The following is a 20307-nucleotide window of genomic DNA, read 5'->3' as shown; positions in this document are numbered from 1 at the left end:
CTTCCTCTCTGAAATCAATAAAATTATATTAAAAAACAAAACAAAAAAAACAGTACTCAGGTTCAAGTTTGAGCTAAAACTATCATGTCAAGTCCCCAATCAGCTAAGCAACACAGCTCCTGACAGGTCACGAGGCCGGAAGGAGGGCGCTCTTACCTCCCAGGAACGGCCCTGGGCCCGGTGCTGAGGTTGTTCACGTGGTATCGGGGCTTCTCCGTGTGGATGGAGAAGGTCTCCACTCCGCTGTCAAACTCGGGGGGCTGGGCCTTCACCAGGGTCTTGGGAGAAGTCGGGACTTTTGAAGACACGTCAGGCTTGTGTGCAGTGTCACTCGGCAGAAGGTTGTGGCTGAATTTAGGGCTTTCAAACTTGCGCTCGAATGGCCGCGCGGAGCTGGTGTACGGCTTGGGGGTGAAGCGGCTGTAGGCTGGGGCGACTGTTTTCTGAGGCTGTTCAGGGCCGTTCACGGGCGCTTTATCTGCGAAGCTTTTCTGGGGGTAGAAGGCAGACGGAGCAGGATCCTCTCGGCTCACTGTTCTGAAAGTGACTGGCTTGTTCTGAGATGGAGGTGGTTCTGGTTTGGACACTAAAGAATTCTGAAAATCCAATGACACCGAATTACCTGGGAAAAAAATACACAACTATTTTTAAAACTTTAAGAAAATATATTTTTAATGATTTCAGAGAGGAAGGGAGAGGGAGAGAGAGAGAGAGAGAGAGACATCAAGGATGAGAGAGAATCACTGATCGGCTGCCTCCTGCACATCCCACACTGGGGATCGAGCCCGCAACCCAGGCCTATGCCCTGACCAGGAATCGAGCCGTGACCTCCTGGTTCCTAGGTCGACGCTCAACCACTGAGCCATGCCGGCCGGGCTATGTAATATTTTTTATATGAAAAACTATGTGCTTAGAAGCGAGAGTTTAATTTTATGAGAATTACTCTATTACAGTGGTGCTGCCGACTTCTGGATGTCCTACCTTCCCCGTGGGCTCCCTTAGCGTGGGCGTGGAGTGAGGAGCTGGAGCTGGGCTGGGGAGGCTGGGAGTACTGGGAGGGCAGCGGGGGTGGGGGTGGTGTGGGCTGGACTGAGTCATAGCGTTTGTCACCGAAGGCATCAGCGTCAATAGACTTGCCCCTGTGAAGAAATGAAGACAATGCCAACACCTGAAAATGGACTCACACAGACAAAACTCGTTCACGTTCTCTAAGTATCTCTAAGCTATTTTTTTTAATCTAGAAATTTCACAATGTGTTCTTATGAGTATGGTAGCTCCTCTAGCAAAATAGGCAAACAAATTCCACCGTTCACCAGCACAAGGAATGCAGAGACACACAGACACTTCAAGGAAACCAGGAAAACACCCAGGAGATGGCAACCAGAGGCAAACGGAATTCTGGGTACACTTGTACTATTTCACTCTGCTGTTCACAATTTAATAACGTTTTGCAAATGTTTTGAAACATATTCACAGGCCCAATCTTCCGTAGGCTCACTTCTCATTTCCTGTCTGAGATGCCAAGGCCAGTCCGTGCACCTGGAACCGGTGTCACCCGGGAGCCAGCCGCTCCTTTGGCGAGGGGCTGGCCGTGACTGCTCTGGCTTCAGGGCCACAGGTCCCAGTGACAACTACTCAAACTCCGCCTGCGAGGGCAGAGACACCAGGTAGGCGAGCGAGTGTGCCGTTCACTTTAAACTTCGCCCTTCATCTCCCAGATCCACCGTTTTAACAGCTAGAGGAGCAGGTGCTGCTCTGTTTTACAGGCTCATAGAAGTCAGATTGGGCCGCAGACGCGTATTTGCTCAGGCTGCCATGGGTAACATGTGACACAGAAAATGCACACGAAAGAAACCTTGAAGAGAGACCCATAAGTGGAACGTCGCCATCTACACCTTCGCAGAGCCGACTGCACTGGCGTTATGTGCACCAACAACAGACATGTCGAGTGACTTTCACAGACTCCGTTGGAGCGTGAGCTTTAAACTGTGCCGCTAGCTTGCTTTCTGCATGGACACGCGCGTTTGACGATGGTGTTCGAATCTGGAAGTGCACATGACGCCAATGACAGGGGAGTACACCTGATGAGCAGCCTCACGTGACGCCAGTCTTACCACTTGACGCTCCTTTTCAGGTAGCCATAGCTAGGGTAAGAGCCCAGAACTCTAGGGATGGCCGAGCAAGCGCAATAGAAAAACGAGAGGAAATGGTCAATCTAACTAAGCAAGTCGCAGCAAAGGGAACTCAAATGTCATTAAAAACATCCACCAAGGCGCTCTCCCTCCTGGCGCCAAGCCTTGCCCTTCCCTTCCCCGACCCGGGCACCTACCATTGGCTTCCTCGCTCCCAAGCTCCCAGGGCCCTTCCTTCGCCTCCATAACTTGTTTCCTAAGCCCATTTCCTCTAGGAGCTGCTTCTCCTACCTCTGTGATTGTACCAGACAAACATTCTCTTACCAAAAAAAGTTGAGTGTCGACCTATGAACCAGGAGGTTATGGTTCAATTTTCGGTCAGGGCACATGCCCGGGTTGCGGGTTCGATCCCAGTAGGGGGCGTGCAGGAGGCAGCAGATCCATGATTCTCTCTTCATGATGTCTCTCTCTCTCCCCCTTCTTCTCTGAAATTCTTATGGTCCAGTCATCCTTTCTTACCTTTGATTTTAACACCTCTCCTAATGCAAAAACTTTCTACATCTGCTCTGAGAGTTTAAGAACAAAAGCAAACACAGTGTCTCCCACTAGAAAGTGTGTCTGCGCTGACCTGCTGGAGGCTGCTGAGAGCGTGTATCACACACTCAACCATCGCCTTCAAGGTACACGGAACCTCATGAGATGGCCCCACTACACAATCGAGCCTTTATGTGGCATCTCACTCTCCAAAGGTAAGTCTCGGGTTAAATGACTTACTTCGAGGAATAACTAGAAAGGCTGGGCGGATGCTGGGAGTGAGCCGGCTTGGCCGGCTCTGGGAGGTGGCCTGCGGGAATGTGCGCGGAGGGCTTGTTCTCAAAACTCCTCCGGTCGAAGTAGGAGAGCTGCTTCCGGTAGTACTCTTCGTCTTCCTCGGGGTCGTAGTGGTTGGACCGGACAATATCTTCTGGGGGCTTCGGCTGAGGCTTTTGCGGTTCTGGGACCCTGACAATGAACGGCAAACAGGACAACCTTGTAGGTGGTGACTTCGCCAGGACACTGGGGCACGGACATCGCTGATTGCGACCCTTCGGTGACTGCTGAGCAGCCCCCGCCAGCATGGCCGTTTTCACTCCACGTCTTCACACACGAGGCTCAAAAGGCCACCCGCTTCCGGCCCGTGGGTTCAATACCATCTGTTACACTGACAATGATCTGATCAGAGGCCTCACAGCAGGTGAAGAGCAGTTATTGAGCAAAAAGGAAGTGGAACCAACCCAGTGGAGAACTTCTCCACGTACATACACCCATGTCAGCAGCAAGCAAGGACTGAGAGAGGCTTAGAGACACTCAGAGACGTGTAAGAGCTTTAACCAGGACCGAGAAACGACCCTCGGACAAGGAAGCAGCTCTGTGAAGCGCACAGTCCCCGAGGGCACAGGAAGCAGCCGGGGAAGAAAGCTGGCTTTTAGGCAAATTAATGCACCGCGGCTCATGCTCCGCTCAGTGCGTTGGAAACTGCACCCAAACGAAAACACTGAGCAGGGCTAAGCTTCTGTCCTATTTCTCATCACACAGCTCATCTGCTAACCGTTCTGGCTGAGGCACCACTCGGTTTGTATGTTCATGAAAAGCACCAGCACCATTAAATAAGAGGACGATGTACACCTCAGACAGCTCCTCCTTATATAAGCTCACCCGGAAGCAGAGGCCGTGTCAGATCCAGCCTGTCCCTCAGCAGCACCAGCAGGTCCGGGGAGGGCACAGCGGCCAGGTTTCCCGCCCGGCCCCGCCAGGACCTGAGCCTCCCCGCGCAGCCCCGGGGCCTCCCTCACTGCACTGAAGAGCTCAGCACAGTGGCAGCCAACTGGTAGCCATACCACAAGTGTTAGGGCTTTAAGCTTTTTATTTTAACCCTTTGCTAGAAAAGTGTATTTTCAACATGTTTCCTGAAGCTATAAAAAGAGCTGTGACAGGTATAATAAAGACCTTTATTTTTCTGTCCAGGGCCACCGTGTTAGTTAGGAAGGCCGTCTCCCTCTTCCTCTCCCTCACACTAAGGCTGGCTCACTGCCCAGGAGGGCCCGATGCCGGGCCAGCTCCACCCGACCCCAGGGCGTGTACCCACCTGTACAGGGTCTTGTCGTGTTCACTGAACTGACTCTGAAGAGTGGCTTTAGGACCCGCGATGGGAGCCCCTGGCGGCTTGGACGCTGCCTCTGGAGGCTGCAAAAATAAACACGCACGGAACAGATCACGACAACGCAGGCTGCACGCGGGGGCAGGGAGGGCAGGGGAACTGCTCTTCGCCACCTGCTGTGCGCCCTGGGTGGGAGGGAAGACAGTCCCGTCTTTACCTTAAAGCCCGCGTGGTTCTCGTCCTTCCTGTTCTCCAAGGACGCAGACCGCTTGTTCTCAAACATCTTCACCCGGGTGAGCACGGACTGGGGCTTCATGGCTGGGTCCTCCTCCTCGGCGGGAGCGGGGGGAGCGGGCAGGGGCTTGGTGCTGGGCGGCGGCACGTCCGGCTTGTGCTGAGAGGCAGGTACGAGAGGGACCAGCGCAGCACCGTGGAGCGGCTCGGAGCGGCCTGCCTTCGAGGTGAAGCCTTGTGCGGGGACTTGCTCGTAGCTCCGTGGGTACTGCTCATAACACTGCTTGGACTCAGGGGCCTGGGGGCCCGCGGGGGGCGGCGCCTCGGGCCTGTACCGGCCGTGCACCTCATACCCGGGAGCCGGGGGCTCCTCGTGCCGCAGGGTGGAGGTCCTGGGCGGCTGGTCGTAGCGGGGTCTGCTGTCATAGGGCAGAGGGGCTGGCTCCTCGAACCGCGGGAAGTAGCCCCGCTCCGAGGCCTCTTCGGGGTGCTGCCTGGAGTCCAGGTCCCGGGGGTGCTGACTGTCAGAGGGCCGGGGCTGGTAGGGCTGCTTGTCCTCGTAGTAGGACCAGTGCTCCTCGTAGGCAGGGATGCGCTCCTCATAGCGCAGGCGGTGGTCCATGTGCCGCGAGAACGGGTCTGCGTAGCCGGAGGAGTCGTATCTGTACGTGGGCTGCTCCAGGTCCCTGCTGGCTGGCTTCTCCGCGTACGGGGCGTGGGGCTCGTAGCTCGGCTTGGGGTCCCTGTCGGGCCTCAGCGCGGGATGCCCCCCGGCCGGCTGCTTCACCACATGATTCTGCCGGATGATGTCCTCAGGGTAGGGGTCCTTTCGGTACACCTGCGCACAAGAGCCAGGGGTGAGTGCACAGGCTTGTCTCTCCTTCCCGTGGATTATAACAGAAAACTACGGTTTCCTGCAGTTCCATAACCGGCGTGCCCCACCGGTTATGAACAGGGCGGAGAGATTAGTGGAGAAGCCAGTTTCAGCAAGAGCTCAACATGTACAGTGCAGGGGGCCTCTATGTGCCCACCTAAGCTAATAACAAACACTGCGCTAATTATTCCATTTAGTAGAAAGTTAATCAGCACCCCGAACCATTCATCCCCCTTGATTGGACACTGAAAATAAAAATCACAAAGGAAATCTGCACATACCATGATTTATAAAACAGAAGAATGTCTAGGCGGGGTCTCCATTATATAGTAAGGAATTGTGCAAGACATGGAAAACCCCAAAATAAGAATAAAAAAAATATAAAGCAAAAAATCGCAATGACAAGGCCTGTTCCGCAACGACCCGTGTGCCACCGGAAGCCATGCACACCTCAGGCGGGAACGCAGCTGCTGGCCGGAAGCGCTCTGTGGCCCAGGGACGAAGCAAAGGGACACGGGAGGGCAGTGAGGCGTGGGCACCGCGGCCCAGGTACCTGTGGTGGGTCTACATGCGACGGCAGTGCAGCTCCGTGGTCCCTGAGCAGGGAGTGGGCGGCCTCGGCCCTGGGTGTTGGCAAAGAGTCAGCTGGTGGGGAGTGAGAGGCGGGAGGGGCGGGCGCCTCCAGTCTGACATGAGTGAACTTGACACTGTGATTGACAGCAGAGGTGGGTGGTGCTGGGTTTGTTTCGGGCGAAAGGTAAGGGCCTGGAGATGAGGCGTCTGCTTTCTGTGAAGTGTTTAAAACATTTTAATAGTGTTTCTGGTCATTGCTAACTTCCTACTCCATTTATCGTGGCGGGAAGACATACAGTTCTAATGTGCAGAATAACAAAGCTGTGATGTTAAAAGGAGACTCAATATACTGCTGTGTAAGATGACACACACACGGTGTAGAATTAAGTCCTTGGTATTCTCAACTCAAAATTAAAAATTACTTCTTAGTCTGGAAAAAGGGCAGAATATATTCTTTTTAAAAATATATATATTTCTATTGATCTCAGAGAGGAAGGGAGAGGAAGAGAGAGATAAACATCAATGATGAGAGAGAATCATGGATCGGCTGCCTCCTGCACGCCAGCTACTGGGGATTAAGCCCGCAACCCGGGCATGTGCCCTGGCCGGGAATCGCACCGTGACCTCCAGGTTCACAGGTCAGACGATCAGCCCGAGCCTCGCGGCGAGCTACATGTACCCTTAACTCAGCCACACCCTCCAGTCCAGCAGCGCACCCTACCTGCGCCCCTGGCGCGCTTGCTGCTTACCTGTTGAGAGGCTGTTTTAAGTCCCGGGGAGTCTAGTCTATGAACGGGCTGTGGCTGCGCTTGTGGTGAGTAGGGAGGAAATGTCTGGTTTTCGTGATGCATCCCAGAGGAATCCTCTCTTACGGGCTCAGAGGACCGGGTAATGGCGGACTCCGGGGGGGTCCCCACCTCATCATTAAGAGTCTCATCTAGTTCTTGATCAGTGTAGGCCCCGCCTTCTGTGTCTGTGTCTTCATAGTCAGAAGTGTGTCTACTGTCCGTGCTATACATTGAGTATTCACTACCTGGGGCTGACAGGTAGGACAGGCGATCGTCATGCAAGTCAAGGTCATCACTGGTAGCACCATCCGCCTGGGTCAAATGAAAGTAAATTACAAGTTTTATTCAGTATTCTGTGAGAGAGGGCCTTTAGTTCACAAGGGAGACTGAAACGGTATCGGCACTAGTTCTCGACACTTCCGCTGCGGACAGGTCAAGAAGACTGCACACGCGCACATGCAGGCACACAGCACCTTGGAGACCTGAGGGCTTGGATGAACGGAATGCTGCTGGCCAATCAGGACAGAGCTGGCCTCTGGGGCCCAGCCCGGAAGACAAGGAAGGGATCCTGGCACCACCCAGGTTCCTAAGCCCAGTCAGTCACTAGCGTGTCAGCCCGAAGCAAGGTGAAGTGGGAGGGTGCTGCCAAACCACACTCACAGCAGGGACACACCGACAGAACAGCACGTGAGAACGGTCATGAATATAAACTGTAGTGGAGAAAGAGCTTAAGCTTTTATTATTTTTTAAAATATTTTTATTGATTTCAGAGAGGAACGGAGAGGGAGAGAAACATCAATGATGAGAGAGAATCATGGATCGGCTGCCTCCTGCAAGCCTCCTACTGGGGATGGAGCCCACAACCCCGGGCATGTGCCCTGACCAGAAATTGAACCCTGACCTCCTGGTTCATTAGGTTGATACTCAACCACGGAGCCACACCAGCCAGCAGAGCTTAAGCTTCTATACAACAAGGGAAAAGCATCACTAAGTCCTGGCTGCCTCTTACACGTTTTTCTGTTATTGTGCAAAGACAGAGCATCCAGCGGATGGCAAAGGAGAAACACAGCTTACTTCTCGGTAACAAGTAATCAGAGTTGAGTTGGCGTTAACAATCTGCGCTGCCGTCAGAGAGGATGAGAGGTGCCCGAGGGGAAGGAGGTGAGAGCGGCACCAACAGGCTGCCACTGGACACAGACCTCACCCTCGGACTGGATTAAACACAACAGTCCGTAAAGGTCTTTCTTGCCTGGACACGGTGCCCAGTTAGCATGAGCGCCAAAGGGTGTGGAACCCAGAAATCAGACAATCTTTCGTCCACGCCCAGGACAAACATGAGGCCGGAGCCACCTGCTGGCTCTCCACGCAGCCTGCGTCTGCTGTGGAAGAGCCCGGCCCGGCACTGCCTTCTTGGTGGGAAGACGAGGGTGTCGGCCTCCTGGACGCTCAGGACAGAGGGAGTCATGTCCCGGCAGGGTCTGTCCCCGCCCCTCAGTGGCTTCCTCACTCTGTGCTGCGGAGAAGAGCTGTCTCCCTGCCCTCTGCTGTGACCTTGACCCTGCAGGGCTGAGGACCGCCCCCCAGCACCGGCCAGGGGAGAGGGAAGGCCTGGGGAAGGGCACCTGGGACTCACAATCCACCTCGCTGCCAGGCACGAGCACCACGCAGGGCTGGCTGCTGGGACGGAGAGGACCTGCGCCTGCTCAGGCTCAGGACGACCTTTCTCGGTGAGCAGGGCAGACAGACCCTCCACAGCAGTCAGAGCCCGGCAGCGAGCGCAGGACAGTCAGTGTGGAGTGAGTGCTGCTCGTCTGAGGATGCGCTCAGGTAAAACACACTTGGATGGAAAATGGAAGCTCCATCTAAATTGTAACCAACCTCTCTGATTTACTGAATGCATCGACCCATCCTGGTAACAAATAGCCTACCTTTCTCACATAAGAAGTTGGGGGAGTTAGACCTTTACTGTGAAATCCAAGCCAAGAAAGGAAACAAAGGGAAAGGACAGAAAAGGGAGATTTGAGGTTTAAAAACCTCTCAGGTAGGTAGACAGTGCCCTCTGCGCTTCCAAGCCAATCTCATCCGAGAATCACAGTGCGATCAGCAGCCTGGCCGCCAGAGGGCGCTAACGGGGCGTGCTGTCCCAGAGCAGCGGGCAGAGGTCAGTGATGCTGTGGCTGCCAGGTGGTGGTTTCTCTCCCGCTTCCCGGGGCGCAGGGGTCCCAGCTGCCACCCGTGTCGGTTCCTCAGAGTGCTCTGGCGGCTCACAGAGCCTGCCCCGAGCGGTGCTGAGGGGGAGGGTCCTGGCAGGCTCTGCACTGCGTGGTGGGAGCAGCAGCCCCGCCTCCCCACGGGAGCGTGTTAGCCTCTGCACTGCGGGGCTGCGTGTCCTGGGTGGGGCCGGGCCGGGCCCGGAGCATGCAGCATGCACAGCTGAGCATCTGCATCACAGACAGGCGGAGGGGAGGGGCCATGCAGGGGCAGGCACAACACAGCCCAAGCCGATGGAGAAAATGGAGAACAAAATAAAAAAACAGACATTCACAGCCTCCCCTAGCAACCAGAACAGATTCAGGCGGCACTGATCTGAAGGTAAAACACGCTGAAATAAAAAGTTCTCTGAACTGTCCACTTTGAGCAAACAGTAGCTCTCCCACCAGAACCAACAGGCCTCTCCCGTGAAAGACGGCCCCCAACCAGGAAGAGTGACAGCAGAAACGGGGTAACCTAAAGCCTGCCATTTGGATGTGGGTAAACCAAAACCTAAAGCCAAAACGGAGGTCTTACTTTGAGCGACCTCCCGGGTGTGTTGTGAGAATGTGAACAGGTGCTGAGTGAGGGAAGACAAACCCCTGGGCACGGATTGGGCAGCGCGCCCGTCAGTCTAGCAGGCCCCGGAGACCGTGCCCTCCCTACGGGGCTACGGGTAGCAGGTGCCTGCCCCTGGCCCTCAGAGGGACCTCTGTCCTCACAGCGAGTCCTGAGTGTCCTGTGCCGAGGACAGCGTTTGGGGGACGCTCCTGTCGCCCACCCGGCTCCCCTCTTTTTCACAGGAGGAAACTGAAGCCAGGTTCAAAGTCATCCCTCAGCGAGACGGGCAGAGACAGCAGCCAGCCCCGCCCCGTTGGCTGTCATTTGGGAAGTCTTTTGAGGGAACACCATTGAAGCGGTAAGTCAATAGCTGAGAGAATTTTGGAATATCTTGGCACCAAAACAACTCGCATGACCCCTCCACATAGATGATAAAAACCAGACCCATCAGAAAGCAAAGTAACTCAAAGGCCCCTCCGAGTCGTTACCTAATTCACTAGGCAGGTTAAAAGGTAAAACAAGAGGAAACGTCTTACCTTTCCCTCTGAGACCCAAACCAGCTGGTTCTGCTGTTGCTGAATGGCTTCCTTCAGCGCACCATACCAGCCGTCATTCATTGAATTTAAGTTAATTGTGGCTGAAAAATAAATGAATGGCATTGGTTTACAGCCAGGCCACTGCCCACAGTCAGAGTCCCTGGACCTGCGTGGCCTCACGCCTCATCGCTGAGCCATTTGAGAGATGGGGTTTGAGGACACAGACCTGTGACCTGTGTGGGCCCTGGAGCCTGTATGCACCGGGCAGCCCTCCAGGTCACGGTGACAGAGGTTTTAGCGTTGGAACGACACGGCGTGTTGGCCCACATATTGCTGCCCAGACACTTAGCTGAAGGAGGCCTTCAGGACACTCACTGGTAAAAAGATGGTGATTATTTTTACGCAGTTTATGAGACCGCTCGTATAGCTTCCTGGCACTTTTCCGAGATTCGGGACATAACCGCATCCTCATTGTTTTCACGCCTTGCTTAGAATCGGGGTTAAGGAAGACCACGATTGGGTACCACTGGGCATAATTCAGGCGATCGACTGCATTTGGTGTGACATCTAATAAAGCATGTTTGTCCTGGAAACACACACAAAAAATGAGGACATAAGACAGTGAATTAGAATTATCACAGAAAAAAGGCACAGCCTAGACCCGTGGTCGGCAAACCACGGCTCTTGGGCCCCTTCAGTGTGGCTCTTCCACAAAATACCACATGCAGGCGCACATGTACAGTGAGACTGAAACTTTGTGGCCCATGCGCAGAAGTCAGTATTTTGTGGAAGAGCCACACTCAAGGGGCCAAAGAGCCGCATGTGGGTCGCGAGCCACGGTTTGACAAGCCGCAGTTTGCCAACCACTGGCCTAGACGATCTCCAATCGCAATGGACGTCTCACGGGCTCCGATGTCTCAGGAGCACGTATCAGGAAACTCTCATTAGAAATTAATTCAATACAATTTCCAGCCCAACCGGAAAACAAACAACTTTAAGCTGGCCCCAATACTTGCAAGCTGATGGTACTGGCTGTATTCGGTTAGATTAGCAATTTTCAATCTTTTTTCATCTCATAGAGCACATGGACTAATTACTAAAATTCTGCGGCACACCAAAAAATATACTATATTTTTTTGCTGTTGTGACAAAAAAAAAAAAAAAAAAGGTATAATTTTGATTCATTCACACCAGATGGTTGTTGTTGTGTTGGTCATTTTTTTATTTGACAACCTGAGGGGGAAAAGGTCAGTACCCTGACTGAATAATCAGGTATTGCGTGTTTTAGGAATTCTTGCAGCACACCGGCTGAAAACCGCGGGGGTAGAGTGATTACACGTATGACAACTGAAGGCTCCTGACATGGTCTGCAGAGTGAAAGCAGACTCCCTACCACAGTATCGCAGCGCAGCGAGAGCTGTGCTAGTGCAATGTAAACGGTCTATGAATGTATTTGAACATGCTTTTGTGGCAATCTAAACCATCTCTAGATGCATGGAACTCTATTCCCACGCCTTTCCGCACGGTACACCGGTAATAATCGTAGAAAAACACCTTTCTACTCTCAAATGAACCAAACCGCATCCCACTCAGAGCCACAGCCCTCGCAGCTGAGAGCGAAGCAGTCGCTGCTGAGCTCACCTGGTCTATGATCTGCTTGATCGTGTGCAGGCGGATGATGCCGGAGCTGCGCTGGTCCGTCCCCGCATCTCGAGGTTCACTTTCTGTTCATGGAGTCGGGACAAGACAAAACATCAAATTGCCGTGGTGAGATGAGAACTAACTCCTCAGCCACCGGCACTGTGACACGCTGGGCACGGGAACCCGTATCTGGGTGCGCTGTGCCACGGCCTCCATACACCCCATGCCAAGGGCAGCCCCCGCCTCCCTCGCTTCCATCATGACAACGAAAATGGCTCCGGACAGCCAATGGGGAGGATCTGCCCTGAAAGGGAGCCGCTGGGTTAGACCAGTGCTTCCCCACGAGGCTGGGATTAGGAGAGACAAGTGAGGCCTGGCCTTGGGGGCGAGGCTGAATGGGGCCCCCAACCTCAGTAATCTGCTATACTGGGATCCAGTATGTTCAGAGCATCAAAGCTCATACTCTTCACACCAACTTTTCAAAGAGAATCAGGAAATGGAACTTAAGCGAAAATGAGGATTGTCACTTGCCCAAGAGAAATTGTCAAATATGGCAATTCTCTCAATCTAGCCCGGCCGGTGTGGCTCAGTGGCTGAGCGTCAACCTAGGAACCAGGAGGTGAGGGTTCGATTCCCAGTCAGGGCACCTGCCCAGGTTGCAGGCTCGGTCCCCAGTAGGGCATGCAGGGGACAGCTGATCAGTGATTCTCTCTCATCACTGATGTTTCTGTCTCCCTCTCCCTCTACCTTCCTCTCTGAAATCAATAAAAATATATTGTGAAAAAACACAAGCAAATTGTCACTTCCCTTGGGTGAAGGGACCAGCCCAGCCCTTAGAGGGGCACTGAGGGAATGAACACCTCAGCCTCACCCCAGCCCGTGTGGAGGCGACCTACTTGCAATCTGGTAAATGTCCGGCTCCTCTCGCGCCAGCTTCTCTCGGGCCACGTCCGCTATTGGTCCGAAGATGGTGACCGGCCTCAGGAACCCGGCTGGGGAGAAATCCAGGGAAGAGCAGCACAGTTTATGCCTTGTCTGCCGTGAGCACGCGGACACTACAGGGTGCAGGCGAGCACGCGGAGGAGAGCGTACCTTCCCGGAGGACCACTCTCTCGTAGGCTGGGAACTTGGTCTGCACCGGCTGGGCTGACAAGTCCTCCCTGCTCTTGCGGAGATTCCTCTTGGAGCTGCGAAGGCCCCGGAACCGCCAGAAGTCAGCGCGGTCCCCGCCCGCTGTCTTAGGAAGCGTGTACTGCACACTGGCTAACTGCTCAGCCCTGCGCCAGAGGAGACACCAATAAAATAAAGGTATTTTACAACCACAAAATGGAAAAAGACCCCCAAGGAGTAAAATGTCAAATCCTGGATAGAATCTCACATGCAGCTTACAGCTTACTGGATGAACTAAAAACAAGGGGTTTGTACAACTGGGTCAATAACAGACACAGTAACGACAATGAAGATGAACCTTCACATTCCCAGCATTCCCCGGGGAACTGAACTCTGTCATCGTTACTTACTTGGTTCTGAGAAGCAGCCAAACAGTCTTACCTGTTCTTATTGGGGATGATGCCTCGTTCCACTTCCTTGTGATTCTTGCCAATGCGAATAGCGAGCCAGGAGCCCAGTTTTCCATTGTACAGGGTATCCACGACCCGGAAGACCTCGCCTTTGTTGAAACTAAGTCCATACGGAGATTCCTTCTCGTATTCAAAGTGGGTTCTGATATAGAAAGAATCTCCTACATCTGATTCTACGATGCGGCGATAAACTAAAAAGAACCAAGACAAAAACATTATCAATAGCTAGTGGAATAAGAAATGAAGCTGACGAGAATTCACAGTGCGAAGAGGCCACTGATAATATTAACAAACGTAACAGTGTCAACAAACACTGACCCTGACCGTGCTGGGCACTTGGCCACATGTACACCACCATTACCTCACGAGATGGGAACGCCCAGCACCTCCACTTCGCAGGTGAGGTGCTGGGAGGGGGGTGTGGGTGCTACTGGCACTGGTGGGTGGAGGCCAGGGATGCTCCCTAATGTCCTACGAGGCACAGAACAGCCCCACCACAAAGAAGGCCTCAGCCCACATGTCGTGTGCCGAGGCTGGGAGCCCTGTTCTACACGGACAGGCACCTGTTTAACCAGAGAACACCAGGCATTCTGGGGCGTGAACACGAACAAACACCAGAGCACTGCCTAGACAACGTCGCCACAACATTGTGTGCTTCTGCGTGGTTCTGCCGGCTAATACACAAATGGGATTTTCCCGAGCCTTGCCCTGGGTTGGTCGGCATCCTACTTAAGCTAGAACACGCTAAGGCTGGTTGGTCCTATCACGGTGCTGTGAGATGAACACGTTCATTTACCCCTCGACTCTGAGCGCATTATTGAAATGGAAATAAACTCCTAACTCAGTCCCCAGCTCCCACAGCCCGTGTCCCGTCCCGGCTCACCGTCCTTCTTCTGCTGCGCCAGGATGGTCACCTCCTCCCCCCGGGGCAGGTCCAGCAGGAAGAGCACGGCTTCCTCGCGGATGATGTTGGTGAAGTCGACGTTGTTGACCTGTCAAAACGCCGTTCACAAGTCACTCAGGCTGTACTTAAGGGTCACAAAATGCTTATCTACACAGGAAGCAAATATTCTGTTTACCCAACTTAAAAAGATCACATCTGTAAGATGGAAACATTTACTCTAAAGGAAGAATATACTATAATTTAAAGCAAGCAAAAACCAAGTGAAGGTGCAAGCTCATTTAAAGAGCAGTCAACGTGCATCCTGACTTTAAAGACCATTCAGTGAAAAATCTAACCAATTTAGACCAAAGACAACTTCTAATTCCAAATATCTATTATTACTGGAAAATCTCTGCCTTTAAAATTTTAAGTTATAAGTTCTGTAAATGTGCAAAGAGCCCTACTTTACTAGACTCTGCTACAGGAATCAGAAGGAAATGCGATGGGAAAGAGACAGCGGATGTGCTCAGCATCGCTGAGCGCGTCTGCAGGATGGCTGCAGACTCAGCGGCTGCCAGGCGACAGTGACTTGTATCAGCCGGTCCTGAGGGCCAGCAGGGCCTCGTCCAGGTGTCAGTGTGACTGTGCGCTGGGTGACAAAAAAAACAGTCGCGTGCACTACTTGGACAATCCGAAACGGAAATACATTACTAAGAAATAGTGTTAAATGGCTGTATTCCCTAAGTTTAGCAGAGTCATTAAGGAAGGCAGGAAAAGAGCACCCGAGATCAGAGGAGGACAGAACGGCCGTGTGTGGAGCCCCCGGAAGGTGTTCCAGAAGGACAGACAGCAAGAGCTCAGAGCACAGCGAGGAAGTCAAGGGACGCGCAGGCTGAAGACGACACGAGGCCTCGGATGGCTTAGGAACGTCAGAGGCGCAGTGGTTACGGAGGAAGCCAGGCTTCTCAACTCCATGACAGCACGGACCGAAAGGGAAGCAGGAAGGGACTCAAGTTCAACAGCCGAAGGAGAGAAGTGCGACAGAGGAGGGTTGAAGAGCAGGAGGGTTGAAGAACAGGGCCCATGGGACTGAGGGTCAGGGACAGAGTCAGGACAAGGGAGGGGGGAGCCCACAGGCAGGGAGACGCCGGACTGAGGGGCACTGACAGCTGGAGGGGGAGAAGTAGAGCCCGTGCAGAAACTCACACCCGGGAGATGTGATCTGCTGATTACAATGGCGCATGCAGCGGGAGTGCGGACATTTTAAAAAGAGGAGAGACAGGTAATGTTCCCATGTCACTGGCCGCACCGCTAGGGAAAAGCAGGCTGCACCAACAGAGCTGCCCTGGCTCCTGTGGGTGAGGTCAGAGCCAGGGCAGCTCCATGTCTGCCTGGAGGAAACCCCACCTCCCCGTACTGAGGGTCCAGGGGCTGGGGGGACTGCGGCCACGCCCACACCCACGGAGAGCAGCGCCCGATGCTGGCCACTGAGTTGTGGCTCACGGTAGAGCGTTGCTGCCGAACGTGTAGCTGAACTAAAAAGGTGCCTATTACATGGATCCAGGACTTACTTTGTCTTGCAGGTTCGATGAACCAAGGATTAGAACGAGACCAGAGCACCCACTGTGTAGCAACACACAGCCCAGCCCCCAACCAGAGCAAACGCAGGCCCCGGAAGTGACAGGCCCGGCACAGCCGGGACCTCATGGATTCTTGGTCTGAATGTTTACTTGGCTCAAGAGACTGTGGCGTAGGTTATTCTCTGTGTCGTATGGTGGGTCTGCGATGTTGGACGCCTCTTCCTAGAGCTCTACGCGCTTCAACCCCACATGCGTGAGTGCGCTGACGTACCCTGAGAATTTGATCGCCCTCTTCCAAGCCTTCTTTGGCTGCAGGGCTATCTTCTAGAACGCCAGCGACAAATATTCCGACATCATTGCCACCAGCCAGCCGCAAACCCACGCTATCTCCTTTTCTGAATTTCACCAATTTCATGCTGGGCCTGTGGAAACAAATATCTCATTTGAAACGGTAAAGAGAGGCTTGAGGAGTTACAGCAAACTGCTACCATGAAAACCATGTTCAGAATGAAATAAAGGACCATCGTGTCAGAAATGTCACCCACAGCGCTGCTGGAGGACAGCCGAGGGTCAGGCTCACAGCGCCACATCACGTCGCCACAGAGGCAGCAGAACTATTCCACAACCAAGATGGCGTGGAACCTGGTTACAGCATGTACGTCTCAAGCGCATCAACTGAAGAATGTGAAGTGATAAAAGGTGTAGAATATAAAAAACTTAGAGATGCTAACTAATCCAGAGCAGGCTCTCAACCAGGGCTGTGTTTGCCCCTAGGAAGCGTCTGGAACCATTTCTGGTTGGCACACCCCGGGGGAGCGGGGGAGGGGTGTGTGCTGTCAGCTAGTGGCCAAGCATACGACTAATCAAGCCACTAAGAAACAGAGGTCTGGCCTAAAGGTCAATAATGCTGAAATGGAGAAACACTGATAAAAAAAACAAAAAAAAAAACAAACGCTAGGGCATTAGAAAGTTTGTCAAAAGTCTGGTGTCTAAACAGAAAACAACTTTTTTTTTTTTTTTTTTTTTTTAAATATATTTTATTGATTTTTTACAGAGAGGAAGGGAGAGAGATAGAGAGTCAGAAACATCGATGAGAGAGAAACATCGACCAGCCGCCTCCTGCACTTCCCCCACTGGGGATGTGCCTGCAACCCAGGTACATGCCCTCGACCGGAATCGAACCTGGGACCCCTCAGTCCGCAGGCCGACGCTCTATCCACTGAGCCAAACCGGTTTCGGCAGAAAACAACTTTTTAACTCATGACCTAAAAGCTAGATAGGAGACAATGACGAGAAAAAAGTAAACATCCAGAAAGTACCTTTGTTGTTCTCTAATCTCTGATTCTATCACATAATTTTTAAAACCCAATCACAGCATTAATGGGATGCAGTGTTTTTCAATATATGCCATATGGTTGGAAACGGAACTCTCACATTCAATGACGCTTAGTAATGGCTAGAGAGGACAGCCCAAGTTAAAGCCGCATTACCGAAGGATCCCATCTTCATGCGTGGAATTGGGCAGGACACCATCGGACGGGCTGACAGGTAAATCCACATCTGGTTGCCCAACTTGAGCATACACAGGCTTCGGTTCTAAAAGAGAGAACATTTAAATGGTGCAGAAATCACTTATTAAAAAATAAAATAATAATGTAAGAAAACAGTGAAATAATCAAACAAGAAGGTCTGCAAAACATGTGAGTTCGGAGAACCTGGTAAGGTGCATGTATTACATGTGAAGAGTGAAGAGTGTGGTTGGTTATAAACCCTAACGTCTTGGTAACAGGCATGGTGTGGCACCATCGCCCGTGCCCTGCACAGGACCAGCTGGGAGGGCCCGAGAAACCCAGGCGTAGGAAGAGCCCCAGGAGACTGAGGATATAGGAGAGCCGACACTTCTGCTATGGCCGCCCAAGCAGCCGTCTGTCCTCCCTGCGGGAGATTTATTTTCCCATTACCCACAAGCCACCACAAGCAAGCAGAGCCCAAAGACTTGAGAAAAGGACCTAAGAGGCATTAGAACCGAAACCTCCAGGCCTTTCAAGCAAGCCGATCTCGAAACCTTCGGATTCTTACGTCTGGTCTCACACACAGCTCTACAGGGCACACTTAACTAGTGTTTATGAAAACCTTTTCATTAAGCAGATAACCTAAAACGTTTTTCTTCAGCCAAGCTAATGTTTCTCTTCAGGAAACAGCTGCAGAACCACCGTCCTCACTGTGAGGAGCTGTTCACCGTGAGTGACTCCGATCTAGAAAAACACCCATGCCCGCCTACTGATCCATGCCCACCCTCCGCCATAAAGAAAATGCTGGAAGTTACAGAAAGTCAACGCAGGAAGCAGGAGCTGTAACAACAACAACACTAGCAGCCCTCTGCAGTCTCCCCTCACCCGCAGACCTGCGGCCAGAGGGCATGTCCTCTGGACTCGGTGCCTGAGGCTCACCTGGAAGAGCGGCTGCCGCCTTCTCCTTTCTCTCCACGGGGCCCTCTTCCGCTGCCTTCGGGGCACGATCGTCCGCATGCTTCACGGGAGGCGAGACGGTCCCGGGTTTGGACGCTCTCTCCTCCTCTCTGCTCCGGTGACTACACAGGGATCAAATGAAAAAGTCACGAGAGTGAAGAAGGCTGGGAACGTCTCTTGTAAGAGAAAAACTTTAAAAAACGATGACAAGGGGCTTCCTCTAACAGCTCTCAAACGGTTATAAAAAGCTAGCAGTTGCCCGGCCGGCGTGGCTCACTGGTTGAGCGCCGACCTATGAACCAGGAGGTCACAGTTCGATTCCCAGTCAGGGCACGTGCCTGGGTTGCGGGCTCCATCCCCAGTAGGGGGTGTGCAGGAGGCAGCCAATGAAAATACTATTAATTACTATGATTGTAGTACAATTATTATGCAATACAATTATTATGACTTAAATAACATTTCAGATGGGACTCATATAATTCCATTACATTTTTCTTAATATTTGAAAAATCAATGCTCTCTTTAGTGCATTTCTGTTATCTACCAAGAGATGGAGGCATTATTCAATAAATACATGCAGACCTAGAGCTGTGCTGTTTAACGTATTCTAGACTTCACATTAAAACTGTTTTCACACAGGCACAAGTCTTGGCCCAGTGTGAGCTCTGAAACAAGACTGAATAAAACACAAACTGAGCAACAAACAAGGTCTGAAGAAAATCAGCGTAATAATTCTCTCTACCCATAGGTTGTTTTTTAGCTTAAAAACAAAACTATTTTAACATTCTAAACCAGGGATTGGCTAACTTTTTCTGCTGTGGGTCATGCAGCCTCTGTTGCAACCTCTTAATTATGTCATTGCAGAATGGGTTGTAATAAAACTTTATTTGCAAAACTAGGCAGCAGGCTGGCTTTGGTCCACAAGTTGCACTTTGGAACGCATGTTCTATACAACAGGCTAATCAGTCTAGTAAAAGACTCCTATTATGGTTAACTTCCCTGAGCAATGAATTATATAAGCTTGCAGGCCTCAGCAAATTGCAGCTGTGGGCCAACTGTTTTTATCAATAAAGTTTTATTGGAACACAGCCAGGCCTATTCATTTACATATTGTCTACGGTTCCTTCTGTAATACAAAGACAAAGCTGAGTAGTGACAAGGGATATGGTTCGCATGCCTAAAATATTTTACTATTTGGCTCTTTAAGGAGAAGTTTGACTGACCTCTTTTTCTAGATAAGAAATACTTAAATTGATTAAGAAAAAACAGACATAATCTTGAATAGTCAAAAGAAAACCTATCTTCTAGATTTAGTTGTAAGTAATGCTAGAAACACGGACCTAGCATACATAACTGTTCTATTTTGGACAAGAGTGTGATTGCTGCCCAGCCGGTATGGCTCAGTGTTGAGTGTTGAGTTATGAACCAGGTCACAGCTCAATTCCAGGTCAGGGCACAGACCCGGGTTGCAGGCTCGATCCCCAGTAGGGGGCATGCAGGAGGCAGCCAATCCATGATTCTCTCTCATCATTGATGTTTCTCTCTCTATCTCTCTCTCTCTCCTCCTTCCTCTCTGAAATCAATAAAAATATATATATATTTTAAAAAGAGTATGATTACCTGCCGTTGCTGGGCTGCTGTGGCGAATGCCTGGAATGGTCAGAAGGCTCTGACCGCTGGTCAGGAGATCGCGACCGGCTGTGGCGGGGAGCCCTGTCATGTGACCGACCAGAATGATCTGATGCCAGAGAATGAATTTCTGAAATGTCTGTTAAATAAAAGGGGCCATTTAGTTTCCCAGGAAATGAGTTCAGTGAGATGTAAGGTACTCCAATGAAAATGGAGATAAGCACTATATATCTAATTTCATGTAAAATGGTTGATTTAAGCAGTCACTTCAGCAGCCACTGATCAGCAGTGGCGTGCTGTCCACAGGAAAACATATATACAGTGACAGCATGGACGGGCCTGGAAGGCATCATGCTAAGTGATAAGTCAGACAAGGACGAATACTGCATGGCCTCACTTACATGTGGACTCTTAAAAACAAGAGCAGCCAACCCCACCATC

At 51.8% G+C, this 20307-nt stretch overlaps 1 protein-coding gene across 3 annotated transcripts in view; it reads right to left on the bottom strand.

Moving 5' to 3' along the window:
- Positions 1-20307, bottom strand: part of TJP1 (tight junction protein 1) — a gene marked incomplete at its 5' end in the record, with an annotated part of 90671 nt that overhangs the window by 5311 nt on the left and 65053 nt on the right. For 2 of the 3 annotated variants that reach the window (XM_081114835.1, XM_081114836.1), the window contains 18 exons: positions 157-622; positions 982-1139; positions 2907-3134; positions 4258-4355; positions 4487-5341; positions 5931-6164; positions 6700-7050; positions 10086-10186; positions 10461-10671; positions 11727-11809; positions 12623-12718; positions 12819-13003; positions 13278-13497; positions 14190-14298; positions 16041-16191; positions 17260-17365; positions 18220-18359; positions 19858-20005. In XM_081114835.1, the coding sequence (XP_080970961.1) occupies positions 157-622; positions 982-1139; positions 2907-3134; positions 4258-4355; positions 4487-5341; positions 5931-6164; positions 6700-7050; positions 10086-10186; positions 10461-10671; positions 11727-11809; positions 12623-12718; positions 12819-13003; positions 13278-13497; positions 14190-14298; positions 16041-16191; positions 17260-17365; positions 18220-18359; positions 19858-20005 (3940 nt within the window). Of the gene's footprint in view, positions 1-156; positions 623-981; positions 1140-2114; positions 2166-2906; positions 3135-4257; positions 4356-4486; positions 5342-5930; positions 6165-6699; positions 7051-10085; positions 10187-10460; positions 10672-11726; positions 11810-12622; positions 12719-12818; positions 13004-13277; positions 13498-14189; positions 14299-16040; positions 16192-17259; positions 17366-18219; positions 18360-19857; positions 20006-20307 lie in introns of all 3 variants that reach the window. The other variant, XM_081114837.1, reaches the window with a different exon arrangement.

Source organism: Myotis nattereri (genome assembly GCF_964212035.1).
Source record: "Myotis nattereri genome assembly, chromosome: 21".
Taxonomy (NCBI): domain Eukaryota; kingdom Metazoa; phylum Chordata; class Mammalia; order Chiroptera; family Vespertilionidae; genus Myotis; species Myotis nattereri.
The sequence above is the reverse complement of the archived record's forward strand: the minus strand, read 5'-3'. Positions and strand labels throughout refer to the sequence as shown.